The sequence below is a fragment of the Thrips palmi genome, unplaced genomic scaffold (assembly GCF_012932325.1).
Source record: "Thrips palmi isolate BJ-2018 unplaced genomic scaffold, TpBJ-2018v1 HiC_scaffold_11, whole genome shotgun sequence".
Classification (NCBI taxonomy): domain Eukaryota; kingdom Metazoa; phylum Arthropoda; class Insecta; order Thysanoptera; family Thripidae; genus Thrips; species Thrips palmi.
In genome coordinates this window covers 5,004,226-5,026,805 of record NW_023144622.1, presented here as the reverse complement: position 1 = coordinate 5,026,805, position 22,580 = coordinate 5,004,226, and the positions used below count along the sequence as shown (strand labels likewise).

Genomic DNA, 22,580 nt, shown 5'->3' with positions numbered 1-22,580 from the left:
GCTGCAGCACAAAATGCGGCCGTCATCACATGATCGTAACCGTGTGCGTTTTCCTTGTGTTTCAGGTGAGCTGCCGTGGTGCGACGCTGCGGGGCGCTGTCATCGCCCAGTGGCGTGGCGTCCTTACGAACGAGTCCCTGAGAGGATAAGTGAACTCCACCGGGTATTACGCATCCACGGAATCGTTACCGGGCTCCAACATTTCAAAATGCATCCTTCGGACTGTCCATCTCATGCATGGCACGCTTGTAAAATGTTGCCGTTGGCGACGGGGGCACGTTGCATGAGATCTTTACTGAATCTCGGTACGACGACGGCGGGGCTTACCTGCGAGCGGCACGGCCTAGGCGGTGTGAGGGGCGGCGCTCGGACGCTGGCGCACTGCAAGAGGGACTCGGACGGATCGGAGGGCCCGCGGCTACTGCCGGGATGCGCCTCACGACCGAGTAGTTTGTCGACTCACCGCCTGGGAGGGGTGCCGCTTTGCTCCTTGTCGTTCGCCGAATTACAAGCTCGCCTCCCCGCAGACTTGCTCTGTCTCCCTCGCACCTACACTGGACGCCCCGTGAGTGCGAGAGAGACAGGGCGACGAACACGCCTCTCGGAATCGGTCTGCTGGCGCAACCCGTCGAAAGAAAGCGAGCCGCGCGGAAAAAGCATCGGGCCTAGGATCAATCTGCATGGCGGAGCTGGGCAGAGCCCCCTCTGTAGGCAAATCGACTTAAAGTTTCAGCTCTTTCGAACATTTGAATTCTTTTGGTCAAAATTATGCTTTTAAGAAAATCGAAAATATATTTTAGGCGATTTGACAGCTTGTTTAGATTACGGCAGAGCCTCATGGTGGCAACGCAGTGACTGTGAAACACCCTTTATTGATTTCGTAGAAAAAAGGAACACATAACAAATGTAACAAATGGTGCCTTGGTGTTGTACAGGGTCCGGCCGGTAGGTACTCCGACACTAGCATAAAATAGTTTGGCACTTTTGAGCACGTGTGTGAGAGAGCGAGAGCGCACGCGACACGCTTCAGTAGTCGTTGTCCTCCTCCTCGCCCGCCGGCTCGCCCCAGTCCTGCTTGATCATGTCGGCCGCCTTCTCGGCGATCATGATGGTGGGGGCGTTGGTGTTGGCGCGCACGATGAGCGGCATGATGGACGCGTCCACCACCCTCAGGTGGCTCACCCCGTACACCCGCAATCTACGCAGGAAAAAATAAAGTTTTTAATATCTTTGGGAGGCTTTGCATGGTTGGCAAATTGGAAAAAAATTACCTGGAGTCCACGACGGCCTCCTGGTCGTCGTGGGGGCCCATCTTGCAGGTGCCCACCGGGTGGTAGATGGTGGTGGTGTACTCGGTGGCCACGCACGCCCAGTACTCGTCGTCGCCCCACTGCAAGTGCTTGCAGGCCGGCAAGGGCGTCTCCAGCATGCGCGCGCCGGCGTGCACCATGGGCTCGGTGCGCGACCACCGCACCGCCAGCTGCATGCCGGCCACCAGGACCTGCAGGTCGGGCTCCTTGGTGAAGTACCTACGGGGGGAGGCGAGGTGTTAGCGGCTCTGGATTCAAGTTTGATTTCGGCTCGTGGTGTCACGTACTTGGGGTACAGCAGCGGCGGGCCCCACAGGGGGTCTGTGTCGTTGAGCAGGATGAAGCCCCGCGACTTGGGCCGCAGCAGGATGGGCCTGATGTTGACGGCGTCGTAGTACGACAGGGGGCTCACGTTGATCTCGAAGTAGTTCTCCGGGTCGCGCACGTAGTCCTCGGCGTTGCCGGCGTCGAAGGCGTACTGGATGTCGGCCACGTCCGGGTCCTCGGCGTACTCCGTCTGCGCCAGGACGCCGCAGCCCAGCGGGCCGGTGGCGGCCAGCGGCCCGTCGTGCGTCTTCTTGTACTTGTGGAGCTCCTTGACCTTGACGGCGTCCGGCTCGTCCGTGGCCGTCTTCCCCAGCGCCATGACCAGGCCGTGCGTCGTCACGTGGTCCTGGAGGTTCTCGCCGACGGGCAGGTCGGCCACCACGTGGATGCCGTGCTGCTGCAGGTGCTTGGCGGGGCCCACGCCGGACAGCATCAGGATCTTGGGGGAGTTGAGGGCGCCTGGAACGGAGGCCGGCGCTGTGAGTGTCCGTGGCGACACCGCGACTCAGTCGTGACACGCCACCCCGCCGTCGTGGCGTCCCCACGCCGCGGCCATGGCCTCCTTGTTCTTGTTCCGATTCTCCCTCGCCAGCAAGGACGCGGCACCGCGTTTTCGGACAGTGGGGGGCCGCGGAGTTCACGGGCCTCACGGGGGGCACGTCACGCACACACTAGTGTGCGTGCGCCTGATTCGCCCGTCTCGTTGCCCAGAGTGATTCAAATCTGATGGAGACGCCGCGCTCCCCCCGGCATGAGGCCGTTGTTCCCCCAACCTGATTTAATAATTAGCTTGTGTTGTAAGAAGCGAGTGTAGTAGTTTTCTTTGATGCGCCTCATGAAGTCATGAGTTTCTTTTGACATTGGCGTGGCGTGGGCCGGACTAAACATCCGTTAAGCTGACGCAACGGTCCCCTCGAAAAAAAAAGAGTTTTACTTACTAAAACTTAATTTGTTTCTGTTTGTTTTGTCACTAATTTTATTAACACGGAGTGTTGCGTTTGCATTCTGTTTTTGGCTTTCGAGCACGGCACATAAACGTTTGTCTGTTTTTTCAGGAGGTGAGTTGACTGGATTTGGGTATGCCGGTTTGACAGGATGTTATGTGTAAGTGCACTGTTCCTTACAGCGTGATGGTGTGTGTTTGTATACATTTGTGCCATGTCGTGTGAGTTGTACTTTGCTGCTGATGAAGTAGGAGTGCAATTTTGTAAGTATCTGTAGACGTTTTACGAGTGTTTGGCCAATAGACTTATTGTAATTCGTTTGTGTAACTTCACAAATGTTTGGTAAAACAAAATTGATATGACTTTGAGTAATGGATAGGATGTGTTAAGATGAACATTACATGGCCAAAATGCGTACACGCATTCGTCCTGTTGACCGCTTTCTTTAATATTCACTGAAAAGTGACGTTCGCTTGGCACTGTATTAACTGACTACTACTACGTTTATGTGCTTCAATTCAATGTGTGTGAGTGTGAGTACCTACTGCATGCCTGGGTGTTTGTGTGTGCGTGTTACCTGCCGAGAGGATGATCTCCTTGGTGGCGGTGGCGCGTCGCAGGCGGGCGCCCTTGCCCCTGCCCTGCTGGTACTCCACCTCCAGCGCCGTGGGCTTGCAGTGGTGGTCGTCGTCGTGGTGGTGCCCGTGGTGCCCGTCGTGCTCAGTGCAGTGCTTCTTGACGCCGAACATGACCCTGGTGACGTGCGCCTGCGTCTGCACCACCAGGTTGTCCCGCTTGCGCCGCACGGGCCTGACGAAGGCCCCGTTGGTGGACAGGCGCTCGCCGTGCTGCGAGGTGCTCTGCAGGTGCATCACCCCGACCTAGGACAACGGCGTTCGAAAAGTGGCGGCCTTTTTAACGGTGTGCCCAGCCAGGCGGTTTGGGCACGCGTTTCTTTGGGCGCGCACTGCGCTTTCTCTGACAATGCGAGTCGCATGTGTTAAGAAGAAGACCCGCCTCCGAATAATCACGTTGCGTGAAGGCGGGTAATACTCGCTTGCATAAGGCGCCACCGAGCGCCGTCTCTCTCGCACTTACAGGGCGACCCGTAGAGGTGCGAGAGAGACAGAGCGACTAAGGAGGTACTTTGTTCCACTCGGTATCGCCGGATCACCTGTGGTCAGGATTCACCTTTCGCGGTGCTCGTCGCGGCTCAGAATCGCGCACGGAAAAAAGACCCTGTTGTGGGAAAAAGACCCTGCTGTGGGAAAAAGACCCTGCTGTGATGATCAGTCTTGTTTGTTAGGCTGAATTCGATAGGACCTTAGTTTTCGCGCGGTCCAGCGAGGAGAGAAGGAACGGCTGGGCGGGTCTTACGCTTGGTGGGTGCCTTTGCCGGCCGTTGCCGTCAGATTCCGGCATCATTTCGTTTTATAACGCCACTCCAAAGCCTTTCTACTCCGGTCGTAAATGACGGCGGCCTTGGTGCCGACGGCGGGGGCGCGGCCGGCGCGGGCGTACCTGGGTGTCGTCGTTGAGGTCCTCCTCCGAGTAGCCCAGGTGCCGCCAGCCCTCGATGAAGAGCGGCACGTTGGGGTCGGTGTAGGGGAAGCGCTCCACGGTCTGCGGGCCGTGCGTGCCGTGGAACTCGGGGCTCTCCTTGACCACGTCGGGGTCCTCGTTGCGCTCAGACTTGCGGAAGTACGGCAGCACGTGGGAGTAGCCCCAGCCCTCGTTGCCCAGCGCCTCCCACTCGTCGAAGTCTTGGGGGTGGCCGCGCATGTAGATCATGTAGTTGATGGTGGAGGAGCCGCCCATCACCTGCGAGTAGAGTGATCATCAGAAAGGCATTATTTCCTTGAAATTTCAAAAAATTTCTCTACGAGCGCCCGATGAAGTTAGGGTAGGCCAGCCAGTTGCACCTTGGCGTGTTGCGGGTCGGCCTACCCGTCCGTCCGCAGGCGCTACGAGTGTTGCGGGTCGGCCTATCCGTCCGTCCGCAGGCGTTACGGGTGTTGCGGGTCGGCCTACCCCGCAGTTCGCAGGCGCTACGGGTGTTGCGGGTTGGCCGGCCGTTGCGGGCCGATCTACCCCACCGCGTCGACGCGCTCTCACCTTGCCCCTGGCCCAGTAGCAGCCGCCGTCCCTCCTGGAGCGGCAGGCGTGCTCCTCGGGCTGCGTGCGGTAGTTCCAGTCGATGGAGGACCCCTGCAGCAGCGGCGCCAGCCCCGGCACCTCGGCCACCTCGGGCTCCTCGTCGCCGGCCTCGAGCAGCAGCACCTGCAAACACGTGTTCGAATCACCGCGCCCGTCAACCAGGCCACCGCCGCGCACTAAGCAGTGTACTCGCCCTCCAGTGGTGCACTTCGGACAGCCGGCGCGCCAGCACGCACCCCGCCGACCCGGCGCCCACGATGATGAAGTCGTACTTGTCCTCCTGCTGGGTGGGCTCCAGCCGGTCCCAGTCCAGGCGGATGCCCGCCTCGGACATGCCGAAGTGCAGCGCGGTGGGTTGGTGGTCCATGTTGAACTTGACGAAGCTGCCGGCCAGGGCGTCGTCGTCGCGAGAGTGGCCGAACAGCCGGGCCACCAGCATGAGGAACATGAAGGCTGCGTTGCCGCACGACGACACCTTGGCGCCCTCGCTGCACAGCGCGATCAGGTCGGGCGGCACCCACGACATGGCTGCGGCCGCTGGGGCACTGTAACAGAGTCTCCGGTGAGGCGGTGGTGCGCCTGGAGGTAGGCAACCCATCGCGCGGGCAGGCTGCCGGGCGCCCGGACGCAGGCAAACCCTCTCACGCCGAGGGCCGGAAAGGGCCCCGCCGCGCGCCCTGTTGAAGGCAACCCAACGCACAGCGCCGCGTACTCACATGCCGCCCAACAGGCGTGGCTATTCGTCAACTTGACGCAGGGCGAAACAAGCCGTTTTTCATTCACGAACCTCTTTGTAAATAGTTTCTTTTGAACAAGTAACTGGTTGTCAGAGTGAAATGGCTGCGTGTACCGTACTCTCGTACACCCCAGCATACACTGGGTGGAGATGCGTTGCCCTGCGGCTTGTATTAAAGCCGCCCAACACGGAACTATCTGCCTGAGCGTCAACAGCTTGTCTGATATAGATATGAGGACATACGCACCATGTGTCAAGCCAAGGGCAGGTTATCACTGCAATTAGAAGTAAGTGTGATAATGAATTTATATTCTGAAGTTTTCACGCCTATGATTTAGTCAGGACGTAATTGTAAAATTGTAAAATGCGAATTGACGTAAAGTCGATTTCTTTTCCCGTGCGACTGTCGGGTAGTGCCGAGCCAGCAGTCTGTGTCGGCGAGGTTGGCATGCCTGAGCGGTTATGCTTTTGGCGTTGTTGAGTTGCGTAAAGTTGGCGGGCCTGCGCCTGCCTTTCCGGCCTATGCGTGGAAGGCAGAGACTCGAAAAATAGAGCATCTCGTCTCTTAGACGGTCCCCTCCGCTCGGCGTGTTGACAGTGTCTTGACACACTCCGCCGCTTTTGGGAACGGACAGCGCACTCACCTGCTTAGTTATGGTAATATCCAGAAACTCTCGGACGCGCTGGACACTCCACTCTCAAGCCCGATCATAAAGCCGTTGAAACTAAAACGTGTTGAACTGAGCGACTCCTGGGCGCCAGGGAAGGCGACAGGCGGCGGCCGTGTTTTGCTCCGGCCCGGCCGCGCGGGCAGGACCAATTAAGAAATCGCGTTTGCAGCGCGGCGCTGCAGGGGCGGCGGCGGCGCAGGCACTATCTGTCTATCAGTACCGCTCGGAGCCGCCACCCGCACCGAGTCCTCCCCCGCCAGGGCACCGCCAGGGCAGACCGGGCTCCCCCACCCCCTGGAGGGCCCCTCCGCGTCCTGCAGGCTACAGTGGCGGGACGCGGAAACACTAATTACCACAGGGAGTTGCAGTTAAACGTTTTTAAATTACTTTAAAAAGACTTGACTAAAAAGTGCAAAAAATATTGCAGAGAAACTAGAAATTTACATAGAATTTCTTTCCATGCTATGGCCACAAACGATTCGCTAAAGTGACTGTCATGTAGGTCGAGGTTGTTTTTGGTACGACCCTCTAGCTGCCAATCCAAACACGCGACTGATTTCGCGTGCATACTGTGTTTGCACGGCACTCAGAAAGCTTTTTGAACCTATTAGTGCCTTGCGTTAAAAGCCCGGCTTTTCATCCATTTCTGGGGTACGTCGGTCTTAGTGGAACGCACTTTATCCTGCAGTGCGGGGCGTGGCGCGGGCCTGCTGGGATAGTGTTGCACTGTTGCACTTTGGTGCAGTACGTTGCACGACTTGGATCGACTTTGTGATTTACGCGTTGTCTGAAGGCAGCAGGGATCAGGTGGAGGTCAAGAAAAGGGCAACGGCGTCGGGCTTGCTTGCACCAAGTTTTATTGTCGTAGGCTAAAAACACGTATGGCAGTTTCTGGTAAAAATCAGATCTTTGAATGACTAGACTGGCTGCGCTGCACGGGGCTGCGGCGCTACCGCCCTTTGGCCGGCTTCTTGGGCCTCCACGTGGCGCGGATGAGATCGCTGGCCTTCTCGGCCACCATGACGATGCCCGCGATGGTGTTGGAGTTGGGCACGATGGGCATGATGGAGGCGTCGGCCACGCGCACGTTGCTGAGGCCGTGGACGCGCAGCTCGGGGTCCACGACGGCGTGGGGGTCGCCGGCGGGGCCCATGCGGCACGTCCCGGCCTGGTGGTGCTCGGGGCCCGTCTCCGTCTGCGCCACGCACCTGCACAAGAAGGCCGTCAGCGTGGTTCCGCCCACTAGGTTTCCAGTGGGGCAGCTTTTGACTCACCCCCAGTACTGGTCCGACGCGAAGGGCAGGTGCTGGCAGCCCTTGACGGGGGTCTCGTCCAGCTTGAAGCCCCACTTGCGCAGCGGCTGCATCTCGCTGAGCTTGGCCGCGGCCTTCATGCCCTCGATGAGCACCAGCAGGTCGCGCTCGTGGTGGAAGTAGTTGCCGAACATGCGGGGCGCGTCGCGCGGGTCGTTGGTGCGCAGCTGCAGCTTGCCCCTGCTGAGCGTGCGGACCACGGTGGGGCGCGCGGCGAGGCGGCGTGTCATCGGGCAGCCCTCCACCACCGGGGAGGACTTGGCGGCGTGCGCGCTGCTCCGCGCCGCGCTCCGGGCCTCGCCGTCGAGGTCGAAGTCAACCTGCCGGACAGAGAGCGTCAGTGCGTGCTGGCGGCTGGGTAAGCGCAGTGAACCCTTCCGCTCACGTTGACGTCGTAGTAGCTGCTCTTGGACAGCGTGGCGTTGGGCGGCACGCACCGCAGCGCCGGCGTCAGCTCCGACTCGCAGCCCGCGTGGTAGCCGTCGAAGAAGATCTGGATGTCGGGCACGCCGTTCTCGGCGAACTTGGAGGCCATGAAGGCCGTGACCTGCGTCAGCCCGGTGGACGTCAGCGGCCCGGAGCGCCTCTGCAGGAACCTGTGCAGCGCCGCCATGGACATGGGGCCCACCTACAAGAAAGGTCGCCGTCAACAACGGTCGTCACTTCCACCGCGAACTTCGTTGAAAGACCCGGTACCTCGTCGTAGTTGTCCTCGTCGTCGTCCAGGATCTCGGCGCCGTACGAGCGCGTGCCCACGTCGTCGACGATGTAGTGGATGGTGGCGGCCACGTGGTTGTGCAGGTTGCGGCCGACGGGCAGGTCGATGGCGGGGGTCACGCCCACGGCGTGCAGCTCCTCGGAGGGCCCGATGCCAGACAGCAGCAGCAACTGCGGCGACCCGAGCGCGCCGCCCGCCAGCACCACCTCCCTCTTGACCCAGGCCGTGCGCGTCACTCCCTTCCTGCGGGGGCAGTCCGTTAGGCGGCGCCGTCATGGAGTGCGTCATGCAGCACGGCCACTTACTTGTCGATGAACTCGACGCCCTTTGCCAGCCGCTTGTCCTTGTTGAGGATGATCTTGGCGGCGAGGCTCTCGGTGTTGACCACCAGGTTGGGCCTGTGCATGGCGGGGCGTAGGTACATGCGCGCCGTGGAGGCCCGCAGGCCCTGGTGCACCATCATCTGCGCCACCACGAAGCCCGTCATGTTCATGCCGTTGAGGTCGGGCGGCGACTCGTAGCCCAGCAGCTCGTGGCCGGCGCGCACGATGTCCTCGGCCAGGATGGGCCGGTGCGGGAAGCGCTGCACGGACAGCGGGCCCTTGTCGTTGTGGAAGTCGGGCTCCACCAGGTGCATCTCGCGGTTGCCCTCGGCGCGGAGGAAGTACTTGAGGACGTCCTTGTAGGCCCAGCCGGGGTTGCCCAGCGCCGCCCAGCCGTCGTAGATGTCCGGCGAGCCCCGCATGTACATCATGCCCTGCAACGTGGCGGTGCTGAAAGGCGTTCGAACGCGTTCCTCGGTGGGGTTGACGCCACACTCACCGTCATGCCGCCCGTGCCGGCCACCATCTTGCCCCGCGGCCACGCGCAGCGCCCCTTGCGGGCCCAGCAGGCGCGGGCCTCGGGTTCCGTCTCGAAGCCCCAGTCCAGGTACGTGCCCACGCTCTTGGAGCTGAACGCGGGCACCATGGTGGCGAGCGGCTCCTCGGGGCCGGCCTCCAGCAGCAGCACCGACACGCCCGTGTCCTCGCTCAGCCGGGACGCCAGCTGCTCACCAAGGGGGTCACTCACTACGCGTACCGCGGCTGGTGTCGAAGGACCGTTTCGTCTCTCAAGACGATCCTCCGAAACCAGGCTCGGTGACTCTACCTGCTCTGCTCACCACGGATCCGGCGACGCCGGCGCCGACGACGACGTAGTCGAACTCGTCCTGGCCGCGGCGCTCGAAGGCGTCGGGCTGCGCGCGGCGGCACGGCTCGGCCACGTCGCAGCGGTCCTTGAGCACCATCTCGATGATGCCCAGGAAGAGGGCGAGCGACGGCCCGCACACGCCGCGCAGGAAGGTGGCGTCCGAGTACTCGCAGTCGCAGCCGCACGTCAGCGGCCGGATGGTGAGGTTGACGGGCACGGGCGCCGTGGAGTTGGTCACCGCCATCTGCACCGTCCCGTAGCCCGCGCCGTACCCCGCCAGCAACGCCATCTCGAACTCAACGGCGGTGCGTCGGCCACCTACTGCGTGGCCCTGACCGCGACTGGTCCCTGACTCCGTGACTCAGTGGCCGAGGTCCTGACCCAGCGCGCTCGGCCTGCTCGGCCCGGACTCCAGGCTGGGCTGGCCTTGCCGGGGGACTGGGGCTGGCCGGGCCCGGGACTGACACTGCAGAACCCGCTGCTGGCCTTATCACAGCTTTCCCCAACCCAGACCGCCAGCCGCCAGCACGCCCGGTCCTTGTCAACGCCCGGCCGCCGCGCCGCGCCTCCACGCCGCGCGCGTGATGGGCTAAGTGCAGGTGCATTGCACCGGCGGGCTGATTCCGAACGCCGCGCTCCGTCTCGCTCGGCCCTACGGCCCGCCCCGCCAGTGCGAGGGAGACAGTGCGACGACTTGAGGGTCATCACGTGCTGGGCGGCGTGCCGCTGCATTTGGAACAGGCGCGACCTGGCGCACGCCGTGCCGCCGAAAGACAGGCTAACGTCCCCAGGACGGGCCCCAAGACGCCGTGCTCTGTCTCTCTCGCACTCACGGGGCGTCCCGTGCGGGTGCGAGAGAGACAGAGCCAGCCGAACGCGGATACGTGACGCAGTGTTCCGGGCAATCGTGTCGTTTTCGGAAGCGGAGTGTCAACGCGAGATTGCGAGTATCTTTTCAGAATAGCAGACCGCGGCCCTGTTGCCCGCCTGTCTAATTTTTCGGCAGTTCCGGGAGAAACATTGCGCGTGAGCTCACGAGCTGGAGCGAGCCCGATTCCCGTTAGGGTAACGGGGCTTTGACATCATCGGCCACCTCCGTAAAACGATGCTGTGTGAAAAAGGTCGAAAATTTTGGCGCAGTGACAACCACTTGATACAATCTCAGTCTTTATTTCCTTATAAAATTATCTCTTAAAATTATTCTCTTAAATTAACACCCGGCGAGCGCTCTAGTTTTGCTACCAGCCGTAGAAGTAGTCGGCGTACTCCGCGGCCTCGCGGGGCGCGTCGGGCGGCGTCCACGGCGCGTGCCAGTCCTGCTTGATCATGTCGGCGGCCTTCTCGGCCACCATGATGACGGGCGCCATGGTGTTGCCGCTGGGGATGGTGGGCATGATGGAGCAGTCCACGACGCGCAGCCCCACCACGCCGTAGACGCGCAGGCGGGGGTCCACGACGGCCAGGGGGTCGTACTCCGGACCCATCTTGCAGGTGCCCACCGGGTGGTAGATGGTCATGGAGTACTGCCGTGCCTGCGGTCCGAGAGACACCGTGTACTTCGCAGTGTGCGAGTATGGAGCTGTCTCTCTCGCACCCATACGAGACGCCCCCATGAGAGCGAGAGAGACGGAGCAACTGAAACGACTCTCGGAATCAGTCTGCCGGGCGCCTTGGCCATGCTCCGGCACTGTCGCGGACTCTCATTGCCCAACGCCCTGTTCCCCTCCCCGAGGCGAATCTCTATGAAACCAATCATGCAAAACAACAGCCTCGCCGTTTTTGTTTTGCGCGGCGGCGCTTGGCTGTGTACGGCGCGTACACTGGGTACACTGTACAGTGGACTCACCTGGCAGGCCCAGTACTCGTCGGAGGGGAAGGGCAGGTGCTCGCAGGCGGGGAACTTGTTGGGGTTGATGCGCGCGTTGAGTGCCCGCAAGGCCCGTGTGTCCATTAGCCTGTAGCCCGCCTTGGCGCCCTCCACCTGCAAGCAAGCGAAGCAAGCCGACAAGCACGTCACCGGGGCGCTGACGTCACGGCCCTCCGTGTCTGCGCGTCGCCCGCGGAGCCGACGGACGGACAGACGGGCCCGGCGCGGATTCATCCCAGTTTTATGGCATTAGAAAGGAAGGCGGTGACTCCGGTGACCCACATCACGCCTACGACGCGACGCGGCGCGATAACAGAGTACCAGGACACCGATTCCGGGAGTCGTCTTCGTCGCTCTGTCTCTCTCGCACCTCTACGGGGCGCCCCGTGTGTGCGAGGTGGACAGGGCGACGGAGAGGACTCTCGGAATCGGTCTGCAGAGTGGCCCGACTGGTGCGGCCAGGACCCGCCAGCCTCTGTCCTCCTCCTCGGTCCTCCAGGAGGCCTCCAGGAGGCCAGGGCATTCTCCGCACTTTTCCCGATAGATCCTTGGCCCTCGGCTTTCCCTCGGCCTCGCGCGGCGCGCAGCCTCGCCCTCTTCCTCCGCCGAGGCTGGCATCCTGGTCGCGTCCCTTTCGGTCCCTTTCCCCGCGCCGCTCACCAGGATCTCGACGTCCCTGGGGTCGGCCAGGTAGTTGGGGTCGATGACGGGGTGCTCGTCGATGTCGGCGCTGCGGAGGCGCACGGTGCCCCTGGAGCGCGGCCGCAGCAGCAGCGGCACCACGGAGTAGGCCTCGTGGTACAGGATGGGCTCGTACACGGCGGCGTACACGTCGTCCTCCACGCCCAGGTTGCGCATGTTGAAGATGCCGCCGTCCGACGCGTCGCTGGCGCTCGCCAGGAAGAGCTGCACATCGGGCCAGTCGTCGGACTGGTTGGCGTACCTGGAACGTTCGATAAAATGTCGCTTTTGGGCGTCCTTTCCGTGGCACGGCGACAACACTCTGGCGCTGCTTACTTTGTGCTGACGAAGCCCATGACCTCCCCCTGCGGCCACGCGTACATGGGGCCGCCCGTGCCCGTGATGAAGCCCAGCAGCGTCTGCAGGGTGGCGGCCCTGGGCAGGATGAAGACCTCCCCCATGGGGCCCGTGTGCGGCGGCGAGTCCACCAGGTACGCCGTGCCGCCCAGCGCCACGTGGTCCTGGAGGTTGCCGCCGACGCCGGGCGAGTCCAGCACTACGGGCACGCCGACCTCCTGCAGGTGCTCGGCCGGCCCCACGCCGGACACCATGAGCAGCTGGGGCGTCTGCACGGCGCCGGCGGACAGGATGACCTCCCTGCTGGCGTACGCGACGTGCAGGCTGGCGCTGCCGCGCTTGCGGAAGGCCACCCCCACGGCGCGGCCCTCCACGATGAGCACGCGCTGCGCCATGGAGTGCAGGCTGACGTGCAGGTTGGGCCGCTTGGAGGCGGGCCGGAGGAACGCCTGTCGGGTGGAGGGGTCGTCAGCAGGCTGTCTCACTCGCACTCACGCGGCGCCCCGACTCGGGCACAAGTTGGCTAACCTTGGACGCGGAGCAGCGCAGCCCCTGGCGCACGGTGGCGTGCGACTTCATGAACCCCGTCTGCACCTCGCCGTTGACGTCGCCGATGCGGATCCCCAGCTCCTTGCCGGCCTCCAGGAAGTCGTCGGCGATGTGCGAGTAGTACTTGTAGAACTCGACGCTCAGCTCGCCGCCCACGCCGTGGTACGGCGAGCCGCGCAGGTCGTGCGCGCGCATGTCCTCGCTCTTCTTGAAGTAGGGCAGGATGTCGTCGTAGCCCCAGCCCGGGCAGCCCGTGTCCCGCCAGGCGTCGTAGTCGCGCCGGTTGCCGCGGATGTACAGCATGCCGTTGATGGTGCTGCAGCCGCCCAGGACCTGCACATCGAAACCGTCTTCATGTTCACCAGGATCCGACCTCCCCACCGCGACCTCCGTCCCGCACCTCACCTTCCCCCTGGGCCAGGACGACCTAGACTCCCTGAACGCGTGGCAGGCGTTGGACTGCGGCTCCGTCTTGAACTTCCAGTCGACCTGCGAGTTGGGCAGGGAGGGCATGAGGATGGGCACGTCGGAGAGGTACTGCTCGTCGCCGCCCGCCTCCAGCAGCAGCACTGTCCACTCGGGGTTTTCCGTCAGCCTGACAACCGGCAAGGAAAATGTTCACCGGCGGAGCAAAAACAACAAATCCGAAAATGCGGTGTTTGCACCCCTAGCGCAGCGGCTCTCAACCTTTCTCGGCTCGCGACCCCAAATTTGAAGCCAAAAATTTCCGCGACCCCCTGGAAAAATTTCGCGACCCCACGGGACCCCTCCTTTAACATGCCACGGCGTCTGATCCGAGGCGGGCATTTGGCTCCCTCAACGGGCAGTTGGTCTTTGGACCTTCCTTTAGCATGCCTTTGTTACGGAGTGCAATTATCAGTCTTAGTTTGGGAGCAGTATTGTCTCAAAGTTGGCCAAAACGCTCAGAAATGTCTGTGAAAAATCGTGTTTTGGGCTGATTTTAAGCAGCCACAGCGTCTGATCTGAGGCGGGCATTTTGCTCCCTCAACGGGCAGTTGGTCTTTGGACCTTCCTTTAGCATGCCTCTGTTACGGAGTGCGATTATCAGTCTTAGTTTGGGAGCAGTATTGTCTCAAAGTTAGCCGAAACGGTCAGCAGAGACTTTGAAAAATCGTGTTTTGGGCCGATTTTAAGCAGCCACTGCGTCTGATCCGAGGCGGGCATTTTGCTCCCTCAACGGGCAGTTGGTCTTTGGACCTTCCTTTAGCATGCCTTTGTTACGGAGTGCAATTATCAGTCTTAGTTTGGGAGCAGTATTGTCTCAAAGTTGGCCGAAACGCTCAGAAATGTCTATGAAAAATCGTGTTTTGGGCCGATTTTAAGCAGCCACTGCGTCTGATCCGAGGCGGGCATTTTGCTCCCTCAACGGGCAATTGGTCTTTGGACCTTCCTTTAGCATGCCTTTGTTACGGAGTGCGATTATCAGTCTTAGTTTGGGAGCAGTATTGTCTCAAAGTTGACCAAAATAGTCACAACGGTTTTTCAAAGACACTTGCGACCGTTTTGATCGACTTTGAGACAATACTGCTCCCAAACTAAGACTGACAATCGCACTCCGTAACAAAGGCATGCTAAAGGAAGGTCCAAAGACCAATTGCCCGTTGAGGGAGCAAAATGCCCGCCTCGGATCAGACGCAGTGGCTGCTTAAAATCGGCCCAAAACACGATTTTTCATAGACATTTCTGAGCGTTTCGGCCAACTTTGAGACAATACTGCTCCCAAACTAAGACTGATAATTGCACTCCGTAACAAAGGCATGCTAAAGGAAGGTCCAAAGACCAACTGCCCGTTGAAGGAGCAAAATGCCCGCCTCGGATCAGACGCAGTGGCTGCTTAAAATCGGCCTAAAACACGACCCCAGCATCGCCGCGACCCCTTAAAAAAATTTCGCGACCCCGCTTGGGGTCGCGACCCTAAGGTTGAGAACCACTGCCCTAGCGTTCACCTGTTGGCCAGGACGCAGCCCGCCGTGCCGCCGCCCACCACGATGAAGTCGTAGCTGGTGCGCAGCCGGTGCGCCGGCGTGTCCTGCGGCCGGTTGTCGCGGTCCACGATGTCGGGCCGGAAGGCGATGATGGCGAGGCGCGCAATGACGATGAACAGGAAGCCGGGGCCGTAGCTGACGGCGATGCGCGTGTGCGTGAGGAAGCCGACGCCGCGGTGCAGGCCCTGCAGGCCCAGGCCCAGCGACGGCGGCCGCATGGTGTCCGGGACTCCGGGGCGCCTACGTGCAGGGCGTCATCGCGGTGCTCGCGGCGGCGGCTACACACGACTTTTCGCGTTTCGGCGGCAGGCCTGCGCGGGCGGCGTGTTGGCACTGGGGCAGTGCGGCGCGGCGTGGTGGCCCTCACGGGCGTGGCCCAAATTAATTTGATGCGTGTGCAAACCGCTCGCGCAAATACTGCCGACGTCTCACTGTCCGCACGGCGCGCCCATGGCCGGCAGGGCCAGGCCGCTGGCTCGGCCGATCGCCCAGCCCTTCCACGCCCTTTTTCGGAATCTCCAGAGATCGCTCTTTTGTTTTTTTTTTTGCTGTGGAGTTCGACGCACCTGTCTGGCGAATGTCGCTCGCGTTCGCGCGATGCGTTTTGCTGAGTAGCCGATTGAACAGCACCTTGAGGGGACACCGAATTGTGTAGTGTGAGTCAGTCAAAAAAGTTATGTAGCGTTTGCTTCTTTTCTTATTTTATTCTAGTTTTTTGAAACAAAGAAATTTTGAAACAACATCTCAACAAAAACAATAGACAACAATAAAAATTACCAGTAACGTGGTCGGGCGATTTCCACGCATTAGCGCCTTGAACCAATCACTTATAAATACGTAATCTATTAATTAAAGTAACAATAATGATAACTCTCAACGACCATGTCTAAACTGTCTTCATTTCATTATAATTATTATCTCTATCAGGCAGATTTTGTGATCACAGCAATGCTTTCCAGCAAAATATCCGGTAGATTCAATCGTTATCGCTGAAAGAAACGAGCTACCCTCAAGCGTCTAAAAATAAATAAGAACAAACACTACAGAGGGGTGGCACCCTACTTAAATAAGTACCAATAGTGTTCAGCACTATTTTAGGAACTCAGTGCAGGCAGGATCGTCCGCCGGAGGTGGTGCCTTAACACGCGAGGCAGTCCTGGGCAAATCACTTCCTGTCAGAACTCTCACTGTGAGAACAAAAATAAATAAACAAGCGACGTAGACAGTGCTTGTTAAAGTCTTTGTTTTGAGCCTTTTTTCGCCGCCAGCTCAAATTTACTTTGAGCAAATACGCGTTTTTTGATTTCGCTCGAATCCCAAGTCGAAAATTCGACCAGGGAACACAGGGGCGTCACTTTCAAGTGTCACTTTCGCCGTCACTTCTAACGTCACTGCGCGTTCACTTCCTGCCGATGTCGATCCGCATGTTCTCGCTGCTGCCCTGCTGCTGGCCGGTCTTCCGCAGCCAGAAGTCCTTGATCATGTCGGCGCCCTTCTCGGCCACCATGATGGTGGGCGCGTTGGTGTTGCCCGACACCATGGTGGGCATGACGGAGGCGTCGATGACGCGCAGCCCCCGGATGCCGTACACCCGGAGCTGGGGGTCCACGACGGCGTCCTGGTCCCAGGCGGGGCCCATCTTGCAGGTGCCCACCGGGTGGTAGATGGTGACGGAGTAGTGCCTGATCATGCACTCCCAGTACGCGTCCGTCCACATGGGCACCGCCGTGCACCCGGGGAACTGGATGTTGTGCATGGTGCTGCCGAACCTGTAGGGGCATGCTGACGTCAGAGGCGTTCTTGGAGTGACGCTTGTTTGCGTGCTGCAGGTAAGGGACTCACCGCTGGAACGACTTGGTCCTGCTGATGGCCACGCCCACCTTGACGCCCTCGATGAGCACCTTCATGTCGTCCGGGTCGAAGAAGTAGTTGGGGTAGATGAGCGGGTAGTCGAGCGGGTTGCTGGAGCGCAGCTTGATGACTCCGCGCGACTTGGGCCTGCAACGCGACGCGGTCTCGGTGACACTGCGAAATTCGGCGCCGCAATGCCGCTTGGTTCGAACGGCGCTTACCTGAGCAGCACGGGGATGACGGACCACACGTCCTTGTTGCTGATGGGGTCGAAGACGGTGTTGTAGAACGCGTCGGTCAGCCCGTGCGCCTTGCGCAGCTGCCGCCCGCCGTCCGAGTTGGTGGACCCGGACACGAAGTGGAACTCGATGTCGGGCCAGTCGTCCGACGCGTTGGCGTACTTGGTGTTGACGAACGCCAGCCCCTCCACGCCTGCAAGCACGGCAGCACGGGAGGTGAATGGGTGGCCTGCGCGCCGGGCGCGGCGGGCTGGCTGACGTGCGCGTTGGGCGGCCTACCCCGCCGGCGCCACCCTTACCTCCGAGCACGGTGAGCGGGCCGTCGCCGAACATGGCGTAGCGCAGCACGGACGGCACGTTCTCGATGCGGTTCTGCACCATGGACACCTCCTTGTTGACCATGAAGGTGAAGCCGCCGAGGCCCACGTGGTCCTGGAGGTTCTCGCCGACCTGCGGAAGGGAGGGGTGGCGTCAAGTCCGCGGCGTGCGGGGACCGCCACTGGTACTCTGTCTGGGGGACGCACCTTGAGGTCGTGGATGACGGGGATGCCGAGGGAGCGCAGGTGCTCCTTGGGGCCGACGCCGGACAGCATGAGGAGCTGCGGGCTGTTGATGGCGCCGCCGGAGAGGATGACCTCCCTGGTGGCGCGCACGCGGTGCATGGTGCCGTCGCGCCGGAACTCGACGCCGTACGCCAGCTTGGTCTTGGGGTCGATGAGCACGCGCGTGACGTGCGCGTTCATGGCCACGTGCAGCCCCTTGCGCAGGCGCGCCGGCCGCAGGAACGCCTTGCCCGTGCTGCAGCGCGCGCCGCGCCGCGTGGTGCCTGCGAGGGAAGCGTGGGTTCGAATACCGGCGGAGCGTTCGTGTTTTTGTTTTCACCCCTCTGGGGCTTACCTTGCGCGATCATGAACCCCGTCTGGAACTCGCCGTTGCAGTCGCGGTTCTCGTAGCCCATCTCCACGCCGGCCTGCACGAAGGCGGCGGCCAGGGGGGTGTGCCAGGGCGCCTCCTGCACCGTCAGGTAGCCGCCCTGCGAGTGGTAGGGCGTGCGCGCCAGGTACGGGTTGCGGTTGTCCTCGCTCTTCTTGAAGTAGTACAGCGTCTCGTCCGAGCCCCAGCCCGGGTTGCCCGCCGCCTCCCACGCGTCGTAGTCTCGCTTGTTGCCGCGCACGTACAGCATGTAGTTGAGCACGGAGGAGCCGCCGATCACCTTGCCGCGCGGCCAGTTGCAGCGCCCGTTCTTCATGCCTGGAAGCGGAAGGTCGCGGGTTCAAACACTCACCAATTTTTTTTTTTTTTTGTCGTTGCTGGTTTGAGAGTGACACTTACCTAGACACGCGGTTCCCTGCGGCTCAGTCTTGTACTTCCAGTCGAGCTTGCTGAGCTGCAGGTAGCCGGCGAGGACGGGCACGTCCGAGATGTCGGTCTCGTCGGGCCCCGCCTCCAGCAGCAGCACTCGCCAGTTCTCCACCTCCGTCAGCCGGTTGGCCAGCACCGCCCCTGCGTGTTCAATGCAGATCATTAGTCTCAGGAACGGTCTTCTGGCACACTGTGAAAAGTCTTTCCGCGGTCTCACCTGCGGAGCCGGCCCCCACTATGATGAAGTCGTACGACGGCCACAGCTCCTCGGTGGGCACGTTGATGGGCCTGGACTCGGGGTCCATGTTGTCGTAGTTGAAGTAGGCGACGGCGGCCACCAGCATGGGCACGAAGTAGGCCGCGTTGGACACGAAGCTGCCGACGCCGGCCAGCCCCGTGAGGGCGGCGGGCAGCCCCACGATGCCGCTCATGGCTGTGGCTGCTCACTTCCTGCGGCAGGGGAAGCGGGGCACCCTCAGTTTGCGCGGGAAGCTCGAAGCAAAGCGAGATCGCGGTGGGAGCGGTAGGTAGCTGTCCCACGACGGCCTGTCGGCCCGACAGCCATCGGTACTAAGCGGCCTCTTCCGCTCGTCGGTCTGTCTCTCTCGCACCCTCACGGCGCGCCCCACGAGTGGGAGAGAGACACCCCCGCGCGGAAATGATTGTCCTGGCGCACCGCGTGGCACACAGTGTCGTGGCACGCGCTCCCTCTGTGGACACCGGCATGCGACGAGTGCTCGCTTTCTCCGCTCTATTGGCAGCCACTTGACTGATGCCGTCGCTCTGTCTCTCTCGCACCCTTCCGTCACGCTCCGCCAGTGTGAGAGAGACGCGGCTGGATTCCAATTTGCCGCCGGGTTAAGGTCATGCATTGGCGGCTGACGCAACGCGCAGTGGGCCATGCGGTGCAGTGCAGCCCTCGGCACAGCCGGTGGGTGAAAGTTCGTTCGGCCGGACAGACGAGACGATTTGTCGGCAATTATGGGAACACAGGGCGCCCCGGCCGCCCCCAGTCGGCGACGACCTAGTCGGCGACGGGGAGGTTAAAGTGGCCGACCAAGCCGCCCCCACATTCCAGCCGACCGGCAGGGGCTTGGGCGTACGGCTCGCGTCACAGAGAATAACGTGTCAAATTTTTTAAAATAAATTTAAAAAAATAATAGAAAATCTTTTATTTAGAGAGTAATTGACCTTTTTTTGGTATTTTTGAGTTGCTTTTGAATTTTTTTAACAGCTAGATGCTAACGACTTGACTGTGGTCTTTTTTTTTTTCGGGGCACTAGTAGTGTTGTAAACAAAAGCTCTAACCAGCCGACTGCACACCGATGCACGCGTGGTTCCTTGGCCCAAAATCACTGGGCGAAGGACGCGCCGGGATGTCCTCGACGGCGTCGTCCTCGCGAACGAGCGCCGGTACACTGTGGATGGGTCACTTGTCACGCTCCCGTCCGCCACACTCGTCACGCCGAGCACACTGTCACGTTCCACGCTCGCGCCACGCACGCGCCTCGCACTCGCCGTGCACCTCGTTCCCCGTCAAGAGGTTCCCGATCACTGCCGTCGACGTGCTGCCGCCTCGCGCGGACGGGGGTCGCCCACTGGGGGCGGGGTGTCCAGGGCGGGGCGGGGCGGGGCGGGGCGGCTTCCGAACGGGGCGCGCTACGCGCTGCACTTGCGGCACCACCCCCGCCGGCTGTTGTTGTAACGGGTGCGACAGAGAGGAGGGGAGCGCGCGTGTGGGATCGCGTCCAAGAGTTGCCCTCCGCGGCTTATATAATGAGCCCCGGATTTGCCGAAGCCGCCAAGGTTCTTGTCTTTCGCAACGAGCGGGGGTGGCGCGTCGCGTATGCACCGAGACGGCCGCCACCGCAGTCCAGCCAGCTCTTTGTTTTATTTCTCATACTTTGGAGCGTTCTAGCTGGACCCTATAGTGTGTCGCATTCTCTCACCAAACCAGGGTGGCACTGGGTGGAGCTATCTCTCGCTCTAGCCTGCGAGAGGGAGTGAGACCGCGCTCCTCAAAACTGCGAGCTCGCTTTCCGAGCGGCGAAACTGACAGTGCCGTTTACAGTGCGGTAGGCCGGCCCATGCTCCTCAAAGGGTTTGCTTTCCGGCTCTGCCCGAATTCCTGCCAGTGTGCGTACGCCGTTGCGTTGCCGTTGCGTAGCGCGCAGCCGCGCCTTGCCGCCGGCGACGGCCCGGGACCACCTCGTGCATGCTAGGGCAGGTGCGGTCATGTGACGCGAGCGGGCCGTTTTGTTGTTCTGGGTCTTTTTCTGCTATTCTCACAGTGGCGGGGTGGTTGCCCAACGAGGGCTTTGGATTCTGGCCGGGAAGTGGCACCTGTCGAACGACGCAGTCGTCTCTGTCGCTCTCGCGGGACTCTCCGTAAGGGTGCGAGAGGGACAGAGCGACAAACCGATGCTGCTCGGTCCGGCGCCAGCGAGACCCAAGGGCGCGCTTACGTGTGTCTCTCTCGCACTCACGTAAAGGCGTGAAAGAGACAGAGTGAGGTGAATCGGTCTACAGTAAGGACACTGCTGAGGAGGCTAGGAAGAAAGTGACTTGCCATCGGCAGGCTTATGCCGGCTTGGAACCGGTGTGATGGACGCTTCTAGAACCCGCGGGGAGTTTCACCCGTCGGCCCTGCAACGCTTGGCGGGTGCCACGTACCGCGGATTCGCAGCTATCAGAAAGGAAAGAAAAGACTGCTCCGACAAGAAGCGCTCAGCACGCTGCTTCTCTTCGACCGACGTGGGTTTTGCGAACCGCTCCTCAGTAACGGTGCACCGGGCGGCGACGGCGTGCCGCGTGCGACCGGGCGACTCACCTGCGAGGACCGGGCCTCGGCCAAGGCATCAGCCTTGAACTTGGCTGGAGCCGGCCTGGAGCCTGGAGCCGGCCTGGAAAGGCCTTGGCGTCGATGCTGGACGTCGCTGATGCGTTCGACGGGGCGCCGCACTCACTGTCACACACTGTCTACTGCGATGACACACTGTAGGGCAGGGCTACGCTGCGGGGGCGCGGGGCCAGTGGGCCTCTGCGTGGCACCGCACCGACATAGCCGTGCGTCGAGGAGGTCGCGGAGGACGGCGTCGAAGACGTGTCGGTCGAGGATGCCGATGTGGACGACGTCGCGGAGCGCGGAGCGGCCGGCAGGACGCGTCGGTCTGGAGGGCGTCGTTGGACTCTCTGCGGCGTGCTCGCCGGCCTGCCCTACTCGGCGACGCCGGGCGTCGTCCCGCGGCCCATGCCGGTGCCCCCCCCCCTTTTCTTCCTCTCCCGCGGAGGGTAACGGGACAGCCGCTGCGGCGCACCGCGCCGGCTAAGCTTCCTCTTCTCTTTCTAAACACGGAGCCGCCTTGCCCTTCACCGTCCGCTCCTCCGAGTCATGTCCGGTGCGCCTGTGCCCTCAACGAGGCCGTCGGGCACCTCACCGAGCACCTTCATGTACCTGTTGTACCGGCCGCCGCCTTTGGATTACCACAATGGACTTCCCTCCGAAAAATCGCCCCTTCAGTTCCAGTTCCCCTGCTCCATAGGAGATAAGAGCAGTTTGCCTCGAATTGAACTTTACAAGATTTTATAAATTTAAAGTCCCAAGTCTCCTGGCTGACCTCTCACTCACCCCCGAGTATCCAATGGGGCGGTCACTTTGTTATTTTTTCAGCGAGGATAAAATTAACTTTTGCATGAGGTCAGAGTTGTGACCTATCGCCGTGGCCCCCCTGAGCGGCTGACGTGCTTCCGGGGGAATGCGTCCCCTCTCTCGGTCCCCTCCACGCTCGGCCGCTCCTCGCGGCTCGTTTCTGACACGTCGCGCGTTCGCCGCCACCCAACCATTTTCCCCATTTTCCGGTGGAAAGCGAAAGCCCTGCCGCGTCGTCACCACACTGCTACACTGCCCTCTGCAGGCGCGGCGGCGCTGACGAACTGACAATGCCATGCGCTTTCTACCGCCCACTGGGGTGTCCGTCGTGAACTCAAGCCTGCTGCTCATGGTGCTGTGGCCCATGGTGGCTGCTCATGGACTGCCATTTTGTGCCCATGGACAAGTGAGCCATCGTGAATGACGTCATCAAATCGCACCTGTGGCGGCGCATGCCCTGGTCCTGGTGACGCGGCGCCGCTGGTTGGGCTGCCTACCTGCACGGCGCTGGCGGGGCCACCTGCCTCGGCGCACGTAGGCCCCGCGGGGTGGCTTTCGAAAGGGCCCCGCCACACTGCGGGTGCGAGAGAGAGGGAGGGAGCGAGAGGGGCTGCGGGCCGGCTGCGGGAGAGAGTGAGGCGCGAGGCGCCGG

At 61.4% G+C, this 22,580-nt stretch overlaps 2 protein-coding genes and 1 pseudogene across 2 annotated transcripts in view; 1 reads left to right on the top strand and 2 right to left on the bottom strand.

Moving 5' to 3' along the window:
* Positions 1 to 22,580, top strand: part of LOC117639427 (flotillin-2) — a 100,162-nt gene that overhangs the window by 68,377 nt on the left and 9,205 nt on the right. The window lies entirely within an intron of this gene.
* On the bottom strand, positions 877 to 5,592 carry LOC117639424 (annotated as a pseudogene).
* On the bottom strand, positions 10,518 to 21,456 carry LOC117639468. Its single transcript, XM_034375149.1, has 16 exons — positions 21,110 to 21,456; positions 18,497 to 18,729; positions 18,250 to 18,420; positions 17,815 to 18,168; positions 17,442 to 17,743; positions 17,217 to 17,367; positions 16,900 to 17,110; positions 16,670 to 16,825; positions 16,231 to 16,596; positions 14,789 to 15,082; positions 13,227 to 13,416; positions 12,801 to 13,154; positions 12,252 to 12,721; positions 11,895 to 12,177; positions 11,214 to 11,348; positions 10,518 to 10,899 (listed from the first exon to the last, which is right to left on the bottom strand). Exons 2-16 carry the CDS (start codon positions 18,708 to 18,710, stop codon positions 10,606 to 10,608), a joined length of 3,945 nt encoding a protein of 1,314 aa, XP_034231040.1. The 5' UTR covers positions 18,711 to 18,729; positions 21,110 to 21,456; the 3' UTR covers positions 10,518 to 10,605.

Coding starts and splice junctions, on each gene's coding strand:
- LOC117639468 (XM_034375149.1), bottom strand. CDS start 18,710: ATGAGCGGCATCGTGGGGCTGCCCGCCGCCCTCACGGGGCTGGCCGGC. Junction 17,744..17,814: donor GGGGTTCATGATCGCGCAAG/GTAAGCCCCAGA, acceptor CTTCCCTCGCAG/GCACCACGCGGCGCGGCGCG. Junction 10,900..11,213: donor ACGAGTACTGGGCCTGCCAG/GTGAGTCCACTG, acceptor CTCGGACCGCAG/GCACGGCAGTACTCCATGAC.